The sequence below is a fragment of the Argopecten irradians genome, chromosome 11 (genome assembly GCF_041381155.1).
Source record: "Argopecten irradians isolate NY chromosome 11, Ai_NY, whole genome shotgun sequence".
NCBI classification, from domain to species: Eukaryota; Metazoa; Mollusca; class Bivalvia; order Pectinida; family Pectinidae; genus Argopecten; species Argopecten irradians.
The window spans coordinates 31244046-31261070 of record NC_091144.1 but is presented as its reverse complement, the minus strand read 5'-3'; the positions used below and the strand labels follow the sequence as shown (position 1 = coordinate 31261070).

At 37.3% G+C, this 17025-nt stretch overlaps 1 protein-coding gene across 1 annotated transcript; it reads left to right on the top strand.

The window, feature by feature from the left end:
• Positions 1-704: 704 nt before the first annotated feature.
• On the top strand, positions 705-8541 carry LOC138335632 (polycomb group RING finger protein 3-like). The gene is made up of 12 exons (XM_069284797.1): positions 705-832; positions 1243-1442; positions 1756-1878; positions 2481-2622; positions 4698-4794; positions 5237-5292; positions 5607-5660; positions 5869-6040; positions 7035-7059; positions 7390-7491; positions 7758-7850; positions 8485-8541. The coding sequence occupies exons 2-12, from the start codon at positions 1290-1292 to the stop codon at positions 8539-8541; spliced, it is 1074 nt and encodes a 357-aa protein (XP_069140898.1). The 5' UTR covers positions 705-832; positions 1243-1289.
• The last annotated feature ends 8484 nt before the right edge of the window (positions 8542-17025 follow it).

The following is a 17025-nucleotide window of genomic DNA, read 5'->3' as shown; positions in this document are numbered from 1 at the left end:
TAAGAATACAAAACAAACTCAAATTGATGTATTTATAATCCTTGACTAGATAACACTTGCAAATACCTACCCCAATAGTGGTTCCGTTTTTATCCCCCCCCCCCCCCCCCCCCTAATCCCTATTGAGATTCCAATAGACTGATTTATATTCGGACGTTTGATAGATGTCTCTCGGAAGACATCTATCAACGTCCGAATATAAAATGTCTAGAGGAGGAATCTCAATAGGGATTACCCCCCCCCCCTCCCCACCACTTAAAAATTACAATGTATAAACAACGTGGTAAACAAACGTCGTAAAATGAAAAACTATTAATCAATAATCAAAATTAGAGTAAATTCAATCGATAAAATATGGCATAAAAATGAGAAATCTTGTACTTGCTCTTTGTAATTTTTACAGCACGCTGCAAATGTGCTAAATATTGTAGATATTTTGATTACGGCAGCTGCCCAACTCCGTTCCATTTGTTGTGGACATGAAAGAGCAGCATCAGTATCGCAATTTTTTTTATCTAAGTATTGCTGATGTGTTGCAACATCAAATACATCTGATTAATGTGCGTCAACAAGCCAAAAAATAACACTGAACGAATAATTCAATAACACGCTAAAACCCACGTGCACCTACCATTTTCAGTTTTCGGCCATTAAAGAAAATTTCTAACGGCAGAGGTGATTGGTTGAAGGCTGTATCCTTAGCCAATCAACAGACAGCTAACAAGCGGGACACGGAAAACTATAAAGGGGCGACAACTTCTTGACAAAGTAGCAAAAAGGCGACAAAAGTAAATTTTGGCACGATTATGAAAGACCGTGATTTTAAACTGTGGTAAGCATTCTTAAATGTAATTTATCATATGTTAAATGACTTGAACTATTTTTAAAGGCTAAGGTTTCAATACAAATTCAATCTATTTTACTGTAAATTTAGTTTAATTTACAAAAAATATCATCTGCTGTGTACTGTAAACGTCTGTACTACTGTGTATTTCAGAAGTTTATCCTGTAAGTAGAACAAAACTTCGCTAGCCAAGAGTACTAGTCCAATTCTCTCTCTAGGCCTACTACAGAGAGAAGTGACTAGTAACCTTGGGTAGCGAAGTTGAAACAGATGACACATTTGGGTTAAAAGAAAAATGGTATAATTTATCACCAAAAACCTTATTTTAGTCTGTAACCTTAGTAGATTTGTTCATTAATATGTTTCAAAAATATCATACATGTAGGTTTCCTTTTCAGCCCTTATGTGTAACTGACATATAACAGAAAGTTAACTGAACTGAAGAATGGACATGGAAGTTGACAACACTGATGACACATCATTCAAAGATGTGTCCAAAGTCAGTGAAGCCCCTAATGATTCCACAGAAGACTTAGACACTTCCGAAACATGTAACCAATCAACTGATTCTAAAGACATGTTGGTTCCACATAATAAGGTATACAATTCATAAAATACAGATATAAACATATTATCAATTACAAATTTATAATATATAATTAGGATACATGTACATGTAGATCTTTTTGGAATTAGTTATTATATTTATAGTAATCTACCCACTGTAAATAATGATCGGATTATCACTCTATCTTAATTACCTGGTAAGGGTTTGCTTGTTGAATAATGGTAAGAAAATTTAATTCAATATTGGCTTAATTCCTCTTGAGTTAAATTAATTGTATTCAAAAATAATAAGCAAGTGAATATCAGTTTAATAAATCAGTTGATTGTGTTGTGTGTTTAAACAGACAAGTGAGGACCATTCTACAAGTGATACCAGTTTACCAATGCCAGAAGAAAGTCCTATATCAACAGTTTCAAATTCACAAGAGCCATTACCACCAGCAAAAGTTGCTTCCTTGCGGGATCAGGTATGCACTTTATAAATACAGGATCTTAAATGAGTGTTCATTTATGAAACAAGTCTTAGAAGGTTTTATTTTTTGGAGCCTTGACAAGTAAAAATGAAAACTTTGAGACGAGTTTCATAAACCCAATAGATCTTATGAAAGGAACACAAAGAGTCTCAGGTCAAAATGTACCGTATAGCGAAAATCCAGCGGAGGCTGTCATTTTGTCCCGCCATCTTCAAACTCCTTTATGTCATATGATGAAATTTTTTATTAGATACACTTTAGATACAGGCACATTTTAATAGAATAATTTGGTCTATGATTCACAAGAAGAAAAGGATTACTGTGAGAGAAAAAGATTTAAAAAATAACAAAATAAAATTCATTTGTTTCCTGATGTTTATGGTATTGAGAAGTTTTCTTTTATGTCTAAGCCAACAACCACCATGCATGCAAAAGATACATTTGGTGATAAATCTATACAAAATGAAACTCAGTGCAATTGATTTATCAATTTTCAAGTACTAACATGTAGGAATTCTTTCTCCTGGTTTGTCCTTATCATAAATAGTACATACGATTCTGTGCCCCAGTGAAGAACAAACTGTTCTGTGTTTTAGCTATCACTTTTACCTGAAAGTCCTAGTCGGAGAAAAGAACCAATAAATGTGCAGATTCGTGATATAAATCCATACATTACCTGTGGTCTGTGTGGAGGATACCTGTATGAAGCATCAACTATCACAGAGTGCATGCATTCATGTAAGTTATTGTCTTATAAGGAAAATTTAGAAAATGATTGTCAATAGTAACTTTTTATTCCAAATTCATGTTGTTTTTGAGGTCATCTTACCCGAAGGGTCAAGATGACCTATTGTCATCATGCTACGTCCGTTGTCGCGCGGCGTCCGCTGTGGGCCGTGCGTAAACTTTTCATTCAAACCGTGAAACGACTTCTTCTCAATAACCAAAAGGCCCCAGGGTACTGATATTTGGCCTGTAGCATGCTGGGACAAAGGGCTACCAAGTATGTTCAAATGAATGACCTTGACCTTCATTCAAGGTCACAGGGGTCAAAAAGGCTAAAATCTTTAAACAACTTCTTCTCAAGACCCAGAAGGCCCAGGGTACTGATATTTGGCCTGTAGCATGCTGGGATGAAGGGCTACCAAGTTTGTTCAAATAAATGACCTTGACCTTCATTCAAGATCACAGGGGTCAAATAGGCTAAAAATCCTTTAAACAACTTCTTGTGAATAACTAAGAGGCCTAGAGACCTGATATTGGGCCCGTAACATGCTTGGATGAAGGGCTATCAAGTTTGTTCAAATGAATGACCTTGATCTTCATTCAAGGTCACAGGGGTCAATAGGCAAAAAAACTAAAAAAGCCCAGATTTAAAAAATTCTTCTCAAGAACCCTTAGTAGGCCCAGGGTACTGATATTGGGCATGTAGCATGCTGGGCTGAAGGGTACCAAGTTTGTTCAAATGAATGACATTTACCTTCATTAGAGGTCACAGAGGTCAAATAGGCTTAAATCTTTAAATGACATCTTCTCAAGAACCAAAGGCCCAGGATACTTATATTGGGCTTGCAGCATGCTTGGATGAAGGGCTACCAAGTTTGATACAATGAATGACCTTGACCTTCATTCAAAGTCACAGGGGTCAAATTGGCTTAAATCTTTAAACAACTTCTTCTCAAGAACCAAAAGGCCCAGGATACTCATATTAGGCCTGCAGCACACTGGGATGAAGGGCTACCACGTTTGTTCAAATGAATGACCTTGACCTTCATTCAAGGTCACAGGGGTCAAAAAGGCTAAAATCTTTAAACAACTTCTTGTGAATAACTAGGAGGCCTAGAGACCTGATATTGGGCCCTAGAGACCTGATATTGGGCCTATGACATGCTGGGATGAAGGGCTACCAAAATTGTTCAAATGAATGACCTTGATCTTCATTCAAGGTCACAGAGGTCAAATATGCTAAAAACTTTAAACGACTACATTGTGTTGTGCTAATAGTCAGATGACCGTTAAGGCCCATGGGCCTCTTGTTTCAAGCTGAATTTATGGAATAGCATAAAATTTCTATTTATTTAAAGGGCTATTAAATTTGAAGCAGAACTGTAACAGACAGAATAAAGCCATATATATACAAAACATGTGCTATAGCAAGTTGATGGAGGGAACTTCCATGTTATGGTTTAATGTTACAAAACCCGTGGCATAGATTCAATACAAAAAAGGATGGATGCATGTGTCTTATTTCAATGGTTATAGCTGAAAGATTGCATATCTATAGGGAGACCAACACATCTGTTGACTAGTGTTAAATTGTGTTTACTGCATTTTCAATATGGGGAACATAACATACACTTTGATGTCTGAGTGTTGTGGTAAAAGTGTATGGAAGTGTTTGTGTGTTGGTGTCCATTTATCTATACTATGTAAAATTTTTGATAATAAAAAAAAGAATATGGGAGTTTCGAGATTCCAAAATGACTTGGATGAATTCACAATTTACTGTTGATTAGTCGCACCTTCTGGTGATTGTGACGTCACTTAAATCACATCAAAACATGATGTCAAAACCGCTTAAATTGAAAGTGACGATGGTAAATTGTACTTCACGCACATCATTTTGGGATTTAGAATCCACCATATTCTTTATAACAAAGATCTGGATTAGATAAAGTTTAGACAGGTTATACTGTATTGGTGATGGTGACATTTGAACATTCGAAGGAGCAGAGTTATCAGTTTATTGCAACAAGAGAATGGTAACCAGGACAGAATCCATGAATCACCAATTTTTTGTTTTGTTTTTGCAGTTTGTAAAACCTGTATTGTACGTCACACAGAGAGACATTTGAACTGCCCAACATGTGATGCAGCTATCCATCCAACAGATCCTTTTGTCCATATAAGGCAAGTCCACTTATTGATTAGTTTGTCCATATAGATGGAGAGTAAAGTATTTATATGCTGTCAGGGTGATAAGGCTAGGAAGAAGATTACACTTACATGCAGGCAAAGTTCTATATACCGGATTCGACCCGAAAAGCACCCCTGTTGTACCTATGAGCACTCTACCTCTTTTTGAGATCTCAATTAAATGCAGATTGAAAGATATAAAATCTGTGTTGGTTTCTCTTTTGCAAATGAACTGATGGCTTATATATAAGATGTGCAAAAAATTTGTAAAATATTTGGGCCAATTCAGCATTTGTAAACATTAATTTGTCTAAAACTTTGATTACTGACCTCATTCAACAGTAATTCATTCAGATAAGTGACCTTGAATAGCTCTTGACCATTTGTTGAGATTTTAGATCCAACGTATCATTTTAAGGTTTTAATTTTTTTGCAGAAATGACAGTACGATTCAAGATATTGTGTATAGATTATTGCCAAGTATTGCTGAAGGTAAAAGATTGAATGAAGTTGACCTAATTTTTTTCTGAATGTGATTGAGTGAACATTAATTCTTCCTTTTAAATTATTATTTTACATGTATGTCCTTGTAATCATAAGGAACTGATGCAGTATAAAATTGTGGCTTAAGAAATGAGATAAAGAAAATAAATAAAATTATTTTTTATCAGTGTAACCAAAGATTGTGTTTTTATACATTGATTCTAATTGAAGAGAATATCACAATGTACATGTATAAGAATTGTTGCTCCATTATTGATCAATTAATTCTTGTTTACAGAACATTATCTTTTGTTTTGTTTTAGAGGAACAACGTAGAGAGAAATTGTTTTATGAAGAACATGAAAGATTAACAGGAGGTAATAATTGTCCTATATTTTTTGTAATTATAAATCAGTAAATATTTAATGAAATGGATGTATATTAAATTCAGACAGCCGTATTGTCATATCAAGATCCATCAGCCAAAGAGTCATTTTTGTTTTGAAAAATGCCCATCTGTATAATGATAAATTCATGTTTCATTAATGAATCAATATAATTAGTGCACATTTGTTTTATTTCTAGTACAAATAACCCCAAAACTAACCCTGCCCCCACCCCCACCGCGGACACCGCCTCCAAACTCCATTCCTCCGATGCCTGTCAAGCCACCAACAAGAAAGGCAGAATCTCAAAAACAACGTAACCTTGGAAACTTTAAGTCACAGTGTGTATCGCTGTTCCTCGAATACATTGGGTAATAATTTCATTTTTCACATCATAAGGCATACATATGATAGTCTACTTAAATAGCCTTCATAGAAAATGTGTGTTTCTTATCAGAATCTGTTAGTGTAATGTTTTATTTTGTAATCGGATCATGATAGAGAGATCCAATGTCTGTTTATTGTAAGGAAATTCTTTGTATCTAGATATTCAAATGTACGTATCATTTTGATTAATTTTATACACTATTAAAACTGAATCAATTGTCTCCCTTAAAATCCTTAAAATATTTTTTTATGGTAAATATATATTGATTAAACATTGTTAATCATTTTTAAGCTAAAACTATTGACATCTAGGCTATATTGTAACAGAAAATTCTGCAGTGAATGTATAAAAAGTATGTATAATAGGGGAGATAACTCTATTGTGAATCCCGTCTTTTTTAATGAAAAATGAAGGTTTTTTGGTGCTAGAAATGCTCTATCTTGACAAATTGTGGTTCAATTTTCTTGAAAATTGACTGATTAAAAGCAACTTTGTCACTTTTTAGTCTGTTATTTTTCTATAAAAATTGAACTTCACAATTTTTATTTATTTTCATTTTGGTGAGAATGTTTTAGGTAATTTACTTGCGTCTTTTTTACCTAATTTCCTCTAAAAATGATGACTAGAAATTAATTATGACGAGAAGTAAAGCATTTTTTTTCTTAAATGATTGATATATATCACGTCAATTAAACAATATATATATCGTAGAACATTTTTTTAATTATTTTCATTTACAGGGCGGATTTAGCTTATAGAAAATGTGTGTTTCTTATCAGAATCTGTTATTTTATTGGAAACCTTTGTATTTAGATATTTACACGATTGGACATACTATTTTATTTATTTTTAATGAATAATGAATCAATTGTCTCCCTTTAATAGGATATTTTCTCGAATAAATTTCTCTAAATCTTTATTTTAACTACATGTGAAAATGTGCTCCTAATATTATTAATATTGGTATTAATTTACAGGGATTTGGATGAGTTTGGTGACCAGGTGAGAAATTTAACCTTTCAATCTCAATTTTATTTCTTTTGAGTAAAAACAGTGGTTAGATATAAAACAATCTTTCTTATGTCTCAGTTTTACATTAAGAAAACTTTCCATCATTTTTTAAGAACAATTGCCAATAAATCAATATACTCTGCATCTAAGTTAGGTCCTTGTTAAGCCATTTTTCACAAATGAAAACTTGGATTAAATGACTTATTATTAGCAAATAAAATTCCATTACAAATGATATGTTCCTAATTTGCTTTACTTGACATAACTATCTAAAATTAATTCCATTATTTTTGTATCTAACAACGTTTTGGTTATTTTCAGCTTACCTTGGCGAAAAACTTTCTTCGAGTGACAGGCAAAGCGACCATAGGGAATTTAATTAGTTTTATAAGGAAAAAACTTTATCTCACAACTCACTGCAATGTAAGTTCTTCTGGTTTTGAATAAATCAGATATGTATCGATAAGCTTTCAATACCAACTATGTTTACAAAACAAAAATTCAAAGTTTAATAATCAATAATTTTAATCAGAAAATGTATTTTCATGGTCAAAGATAAAGTTGCAACAACAAACAAATGCAGGATTCCATGGGTAAAAATAAGTTAAAAAGGAAAGTTTTTTATCCCCAGGCACAGTTCCAGTCAACTATTGTATAGGATGTTAAATTGAACTTGTTCCTTTTGACAGGTTGACATTTTCCTAACACATGAATCGGACACAACGTTGATGACAACAGACAACAAACTACAAAACATCAGAGAGGAATATTATCAAGGACAGGTAGGTTTGCACTGCTATAGATTAGGAAGAATTAGATAAATTTTACATTATTTCTATAGGCTATGTATAAAATGCCCACACATCTGTCACTATCAATCAAAATTCTTTATTATGTAAAAGTTATTTCGATTTCTAATTTGTGAATGATCAGGAAACAACATGGTTGATAATTGCCATCTTTGACTTTGACACATTCACAGAAAAGTACTGAAAGGGTCTGCCTCAAATTAAACTTGATGGGCTTGCTTGGTTCTTAGTTCTACATATCCATTTTGAAACAAATCTTTGCAAGCATTATATGGTCGTTAGATCTGTTGGTGCTATGCCGACTTATGTGAAGTTTCTCCATATATATTTCAAAGGAAGGGAAAAGCAGGGAAGAAAATCCTTCTTGCCGTTCACTGACATATATCATTTTATGGTGAACTCAAAGATCCCTCTGGAATCTCCTATTGAATGCTGTTATATGTTTTGATATTTTTGAAAGTTCACTAATGTCTGTTATTTCTATTGACTGACATAGATCATTTCGTGTTGAACTCCAAGATCCCTCTGGAATCTCCTGTTGAATGCTGTCCTATGTTGATATTTTCAAAAAGTTCACCAAATTGAATGTTTGTTGTGTTATTTGTAGGACTGTATTGTAGAGCTACAGTACCGAGTGAGTACCAATCTGGACGACTATAGCTAGCCTTGAAACACATTACAATGAGTGCACCACTTACTTTCTAGAAGTATTACAGGATTCACGTTTTGTACGTTCTCGCGCCCCCCACACCACACCAAGAACTGACATTCCTCTCAGACTAAACTCTAATTCTACATTCATCTCCTCATAAAGACGACTTTACACATCTATAATGTATGTTCATCACCATGTCTGAATTTATCTCGGAGTGAAAACGTCATCGTCATATTATGAAGACTTCGTCATTCTTCAATCCTCCTTACCCTGTCTGAATCATCTTGGCATGAAAACATCGTCATATTATAACAGAATTCGCCCATCACCCTGTTTGGTTTCATCTTTCGCTCAAAACTTCATTAATTTTATGAAGACATCGCCATACTTTGAACATCGATGTCCACCCACCCCTGTTCGGATTCGTCTTAGCATGAACACGTCGTCTGCCCAGTTTAGACACATGCCGTACCAGTGCAAGCAGGTCAGGGTACCACAACTAGAAGTAAGACTGCAATTATCACGCTGCAACTACTCACTAACACCTCAATGCCCTTTGAACTTTGACGGCTATTCGGCGTGCACTGGTCTTTTGTTCGGATGTAGGCTAGAACAGAGAATAATACCAGTTATGGAATCAGAAACTTAACCTGTTATTTGGTTCTGCTGTCAACATAAAAGAACATTTTGTTGTGTGAAATGGTATATGAGGATGGCTGACAAAGAAGCTTTAATGGATCAGTTATATTTATATGGATTCTTGAACAATATACTGAGGTTATCGCTACAACTTTACTTAGATCCGAAAGAAACCAGATGCCTTGTAATCGTAGCAATTCTTCTATTAATTCTAATAAATTTAGAATGAACAACTTTTAAATGCTATTTTGTTGCTTTTAATACATGTCGTACAGTATGACCTGAAGTCTCTACACAACATTTCATGTCGTACAGTATGACCTGAAGTCTCTACACAACATTTCATGTCGTACAGTATGACTGAAGTCTCTACACAACAGTTCATGTCGTACAGTATGACCTGAAGTCTCTACACAACAGTTCATGTCGTACAGTATGACCTGAAGTCTCTACACAACAGTTCATGTCGTACAGTATGACCTGAAGTCTCTACACAACATTTCATGTCGTACAGTATGACCTGAAGTCTCTACACAACATTTCATGTCGTACAGTATGACCTGAAGTCTCTACACAACAGTTCATGTCGTACAGTATGACCTGAAGTCTCTACACAACAGTTCATGTCGTACAGTATGACCTGAAGTCTCTACACAACATTTCATGTCGTACAGTATGACCTGAAGTCTCTACACAACATTTCATGTCGTACAGTATGACCTGAAGTCTCTACACAACAGTTCATTCGTACAGTATGACCTGAAGTCTCTACACAACAGTTCATGTCGTACAGTATGACCTGAAGTCTCTACACAACAGTTTCATGTCGTACAGTATGACCTGAAGTCTCTACACAACAGTTCATGTCGTACAGTATGACCTGAAGTCTCTACACAACAGTTCATGTCGTACAGTATGACCTGAAGTCTCTACACAACAGTTCATGTCGTACAGTATGACCTGAAGTCTCTACACAACAGTTCATGTCGTACAGTATGACCTGAAGTCTCTACACAACATTTCATGTCGTACAGTATGACCTGAAGTCTCTACACAACAGTTCATGTCGTACAGTATGACCTGAAGTCTCTACACATAACAGTTCATGTCGTACAGTATGACCTGAAGTCTCTACACAACAGTTCATGTCGTACAGTATGACCTGAAGTCTCTACACAACAGTTCATGTCGTACAGTATGACCTGAAGTCTCTACACACAACAGTTCATGTCGTACAGTATGACCTGAAGTCTCTACACAACAGTTCATGTCGTACAGTATGACCTGAAGTCTCTACACAACAGTTTCATGTCGTACAGTATGACCTGAAGTCTCTACACAACAGTTCATGTCGTACAGTATGACCTGAAGTCTCTACACAACATTTCATGTCGTACAGTATGACCTGAAGTCTCTACACAACAGTTCATGTCGTACAGTATGACCTGAAGTCTCTACACAACAGTTCATGTCGTACAGTATGACCTGAAGTCTCTACACAACATTTCATGTCGTACAGTATGACCTGAAGTCTCTACACAACAGTTCATGTCGTACAGTATGACCTGAAGTCTCTACACAACATTTCATGTTGTACAGTATGACCTGAAGTCTCTACACAACATTTCATGTCGTACAGTATGACCTGAAGTCTCTACACAACAGTTCATGTCGTACAGTATGACCTGAAGTCTCTACACAACATTCATGTCGTACAGTATGACGAAGTCTCTACACAACATTTCATGTCGTACAGTATGACCTGAAGTCTCTACACAACAGTTCATGTCGTACAGTATGACCTGAAGTCTCTACACAACATTTCATGTCGTACAGTATGACTGAAGTCTCTACACAACAGTTCATGTCGTACAGTATGACCTGAAGTCTCTACACAACAGTTTCATGTCGTACAGTATGACCTGAAGTCTCTACACAACAGTTTCATGTCGTACAGTATGACCTGAAGTCTCTACACAACAGTTCATGTCGTACAGTATGACCTGAAGTCTCTGAACAACATTCATGTCTACATGACCTGAACTCTACACAACAGTTCATGTCGTACAGTATGACTTGAAGTCTCTACACAACAGTTTCATGTCGTACAGTATGACCTGAAGTCTCTACACAACAGTTCATGTCGTACAGTATGACCTGAAGTCTCTACACAACAGTTCATGTCGTACAGTATGACCTGAAGTCTCTACACAACATTTCATGTCGTACAGTATGACCTGAAGTCTCTACACAACAGTTCATGTCGTACAGTATGACCTGAAGTCTCTACACAACAGTTTCATGTCGTACAGTATGACCTGAAGTCTCTCTACACAACAGTTCATGTCGTACAGTATGACCTGAAGTCTCTACACAACAGTTCATGTCGTACAGTATGACCTGAAGTCTCTACACAACAGTTTCATGTCGTACAGTATGACCTGAAGTCTCTACACAACAGTTCATGTCGTACAGTATGACCTGAAGTCTCTACACAACATTTCATGTCGTACAGTATGACCTGAAGTCTCTACACAACAGTTCATGTCGTACAGTATGACCTGAAGTCTCTACACAATTAACATTTCATGTCGTACAGTATGACCTGAAGTCTCTACACAACAGTTTCATGTCGTACAGTATGACCTGAAGTCTCTACACAACAGTTCATGTCGTACAGTATGACCTGAAGTCTCTACACAACAGTTCATGTCGTACAGTATGACCTGAAGTCTCTACACAACATTTCATGTCGTACAGTATGACCTGAAGTCTCTACACAAACAGTTCATGTCGTACAGTATGACCTGAAGTCTCTACACAACAGTTTCATGTCGTACAGTATGACCTGAAGTCTCTACACAACAGTTCATGTCGTACAGTATGACCTGAAGTCTCTACACAACATTTCATGTCGTACAGTATGACCTGAAGTCTCTACACAACAGTTCATGTCGTACAGTATGACCTGAAGTCTCTACACAACAGTTCATGTCGTACAGTATGACCTGAAGTCTCTACACAACAGTTCATGTCGTACAGTATGACCTGAAGTCTCTACACAACAGTTCATGTCGTACAGTATGACCTGAAGTCTCTACACAACAGTTCATGTCGTACAGTATGACCTGAAGTCTCTACACAACATTTCATGTCGTACAGTATGACCTGAAGTCTCTACACAACATTTCATGTCGTACAGTATGACCTGAAGTCTCTACACAACAGTTCATGTCGTACAGTATGACCTGAAGTCTCTACACAATTAACAGTTCATGTCGTACAGTATGACCTGAAGTCTCTACACAACAGTTCATGTCGTACAGTATGACCTGAAGTCTCTACACAACATTTCATGTCGTACAGTATGACCTGAAGTCTCTACACAACATTTCATGTCGTACAGTATGACCTGAAGTCTCTACACAACATTTCATGTCGTACAGTATGACCTGAAGTCTCTACACAACATTTCATGTCGTACAGTATGACCTGAAGTCTCTACACAACAGTTCATGTCGTACAGTATGACCTGAAGTCTCTACACAACATTTCATGTCGTACAGTATGACCTGAAGTCTCTACACAACATTTCATGTCGTACAGTATGACCTGAAGTCTCTACACAACATTTCATGTCGTACAGTATGACCTGAAGTCTCTACACAACAGTTTCATGTCGTACAGTATGACCTGAAGTCTCTACACAACAGTTCATGTCAGTCGTACAGTATGACCTGAAGTCTCTACACAACAGTTCATGTCGTACAGTATGACCTGAAGTCTCTACACAACAGTTTCATGTCGTACAGTATGACCTGAAGTCTCTACACAACAGTTCATGTCGTACAGTATGACCTGAAGTCTCTACACAACAGTTCATGTCGTACAGTATGACCTGAAGTCTCTACACAACAGTTCATGTCGTACAGTATGACTTGAAGTCTCTACACAACAGTTCATGTCGTACAGTATGACCTGAAGTCTCTACACAACAGTTCATGTCGTACAGTATGACCTGAAGTCTCTACACAACAGTTCATGTCGTACAGTATGACCTGAAGTCTCTACACAACAGTTCATGTCGTACAGTATGACCTGAAGTCTCTACACAACAGTTCATGTCGTACAGTATGACCTGAAGTCTCTACACAACAGTTTCATGTCGTACAGTATGACCTGAAGTCTCTACACAACAGTTCATGTCGTACAGTATGACCTGAAGTCTCTACACAACAGTTCATGTCGTACAGTATGACCTGAAGTCTCTACACAACAGTTCATGTCGTACAGTATGACCTGAAGTCTCTACACAACATTTCATGTCGTACAGTATGACCTGAAGTCTCTACACAACAGTTTCATGTCGTACAGTATGACCTGAAGTCTCTACACAACAGTTTCATGTCGTACAGTATGACCTGAAGTCTCTACACAACATTTCATGTCGTACAGTATGACCTGAAGTCTCTACACAACAGTTCATGTCGTACAGTATGACCTGAAGTCTCTACACAACAGTTCATGTCGTACAGTATGACCTGAAGTCTCTACACAACAGTTCATGTCGTACAGTATGACCTGAAGTCTCTACACAACAGTTCATGTCGTACAGTATGACCTGAAGTCTCTACACAACATTTCATGTCGTACAGTATGACCTGAAGTCTCTACACAACAGTTCATGTCGTACAGTATGACCTGAAGTCTCTACACAACAGTTCATGTCGTACAGTATGACCTGAAGTCTCTACACAACAGTTTATGTCGTACAGTATGACCTGAAGTCTCTACACAACAGTTCATGTCGTACAGTATGACCTGAAGTCTCTACACAACAGTTCATGTCGTACAGTATGACCTGAAGTCTCTACACAACATTTCATGTCGTACAGTATGACCTGAAGTCTCTACACAACATTTCATGTCGTACAGTATGACCTGAAGTCTCTACACAACATTTCATGTCGTACAGTATGACCTGAAGTCTCTACACAACAGTTCATGTCGTACAGTATGACCTGAAGTCTCTACACAACATTTCATGTCGTACAGTATGACCTGAAGTCTCTACACAACAGTTCATGTCGTACAGTATGACCTGAAGTCTCTACACAACATTTCATGTCGTACAGTATGACCTGAAGTCTCTACACAACAGTTCATGTCGTACAGTATTACCTGAAGTCTCTACACAACATTTTCATGTCGTACAGTATGACCTGAAGTCTCTACACAACAGTTCATGTCGTACAGTATGACCTGAAGTCTCTACACAACATTTCATGTCGTACAGTATGACCTGAAGTCTCTACACAACAGTTTCATGTCGTACAGTATGACCTGAAGTCTCTACACAACAGTTTCATGTCGTACAGTATGACCTGAAGTCTCTACACAACAGTTCATGTCGTACAGTATGACCTGAAGTCTCTACACAACATTTCATGTCGTACAGTATGACCTGAAGTCTCTACACAACAGTTTCATGTCGTACAGTATGACCTGAAGTCTCTACACAACAGTTCATGTCGTACAGTATGACCTGAAGTCTCTACACAACATTTCATGTCGTACAGTATGACCTGAAGTCTCTACACAACAGTTCATGTCGTACAGTATGACCTGAAGTCTCTACACAACAGTTCATGTCGTACAGTATGACCTGAAGTCTCTACACAACAGTTCATGTCGTACAGTATGACCTGAAGTCTCTACACAACAGTTCATGTCGTACAGTATGACCTGAAGTCTCTACACAATTAACAATTCATGTCGTACAGTATGACCTGAAGTCTCTACACAATTAACAATTCATGTCGTACAGTATGACCTGTCGTCTCTACACAATTAACAGTTCATGTCGTAAAGTATGACCTGAAGTCTCTACACAACAGTTCATGTCGTACAGTATGACCTGAAGTCTCTACACAACAGTTCATGTCGTACAGTATGACCTGAAGTCTCTACACAACAGTTCATGTCGTACAGTATGACCTGAAGTCTCTACACAACAGTTCATGTCGTACAGTATGACCTGAAGTCTCTACACAACAGTTCATGTCGTACAGTATGACTTGAAGTCTCTACACAACATTTCTTGTCGTACAGTATGACCTGAAGTCTCTACACAACAGTTCATGTCGTACAGTATGACCTGAAGTCTCTACACAACAGTTCATGTCGTACAGTATGACCTGAAGTCTCTACACAACATTTCATGTCGTACAGTATGACCTGAAGTCTCTACACAACAGTTCATGTCGTACAGTATGACCTGAAGTCTCTACACAACAGTTTCATGTCGTACAGTATGACCTGAAGTCTCTACACAACATTTCATGTCGTACAGTATGACCTGAAGTCTCTACACAACAGTTCATGTCGTACAGTATGACTTGAAGTCTCTACACAACAGTTCATGTCGTACAGTATGACCTGAAGTCTCTACACAACAGTTCATGTCGTACAGTATGACCTGAAGTCTCTACACAACAGTTCATGTCGTACAGTATGACCTGAAGTCTCTACACAACATTTCATGTCGTACAGTATGACCTGAAGTCTCTACACAACAGTTCATGTCGTACAGTATGACCTGAAGTCTCTACACAACAGTTCATGTCGTACAGTATGACCTGAAGTCTCTACACAACAGTTCATGTCGTACAGTATGACCTGAAGTCTCTACACAACAGTTCATGTCGTACAGTATGACCTGAAGTCTCTACACAACAGTTCATGTCGTACAGTATGACCTGAAGTCTCTACACAACAGTTCATGTCGTACAGTATGACCTGAAGTCTCTACACAACAGTTCATGTCGTACAGTATGACCTGAAGTCTCTACACAACAGTTCATGTCGTACAGTATGACCTGAAGTCTCTACACAACAGTTCATGTCGTACAGTATGACCTGAAGTCTCTACACAACATTTCATGTCGTACAGTATGACCTGAAGTCTCTACACAACAGTTCATGTCGTACAGTATGACCTGAAGTCTCTACACAACAGTTTCATGTCGTACAGTATGACCTGAAGTCTCTACACAACAGTTCATGTCGTACAGTATGACCTGAAGTCTCTACACAACATTTCATGTCGTACAGTATGACCTGAAGTCTCTACACAACAACATTTCATGTCGTACAGTATGACCTGAAGTCTCTACACAACAGTTCATGTCGTACAGTATGACCTGAAGTCTCTACACAACAGTTCATGTCGTACAGTATGACCTGAAGTCTCTACACAACATTTCATGTCGTACAGTATGACCTGAAGTCTCTACACAACATTTCATGTCGTACAGTATGACCTGAAGTCTCTACACAACATTTCATGTCGTACAGTATGACCTGAAGTCTCTACACAACAGTTCATGTCGTACAGTATGACCTGAAGTCTCTACACAACAGTTTCATGTCGTACAGTATGACCTGAAGTCTCTACACAACAGTTCATGTCGTACAGTATGACCTGAAGTCTCTACACAACAGTTCATGTCGTACAGTATGACCTGAAGTCTCTACACAACAGTTCATGTCGTACAGTATGACCTGAAGTCTCTACACAACAGTTCATGTCGTACAGTATGACCTGAAGTCTCTACACAACATTTCATGTCGTACAGTATGACCTGAAGTCTCTACACAACAGTTCATGTCGTACAGTATGACCTGAAGTCTCTACACAACATTTCATGTCGTACAGTATGACCTGAAGTCTCTACACAACAGTTCATGTCGTACAGTATGACCTGAAGTCTCTACACAACAGTTTCATGTCGTACAGTATGACCTGAAGTCTCTACACAACAGTTCATGTCGTACAGTATGACCTGAAGTCTC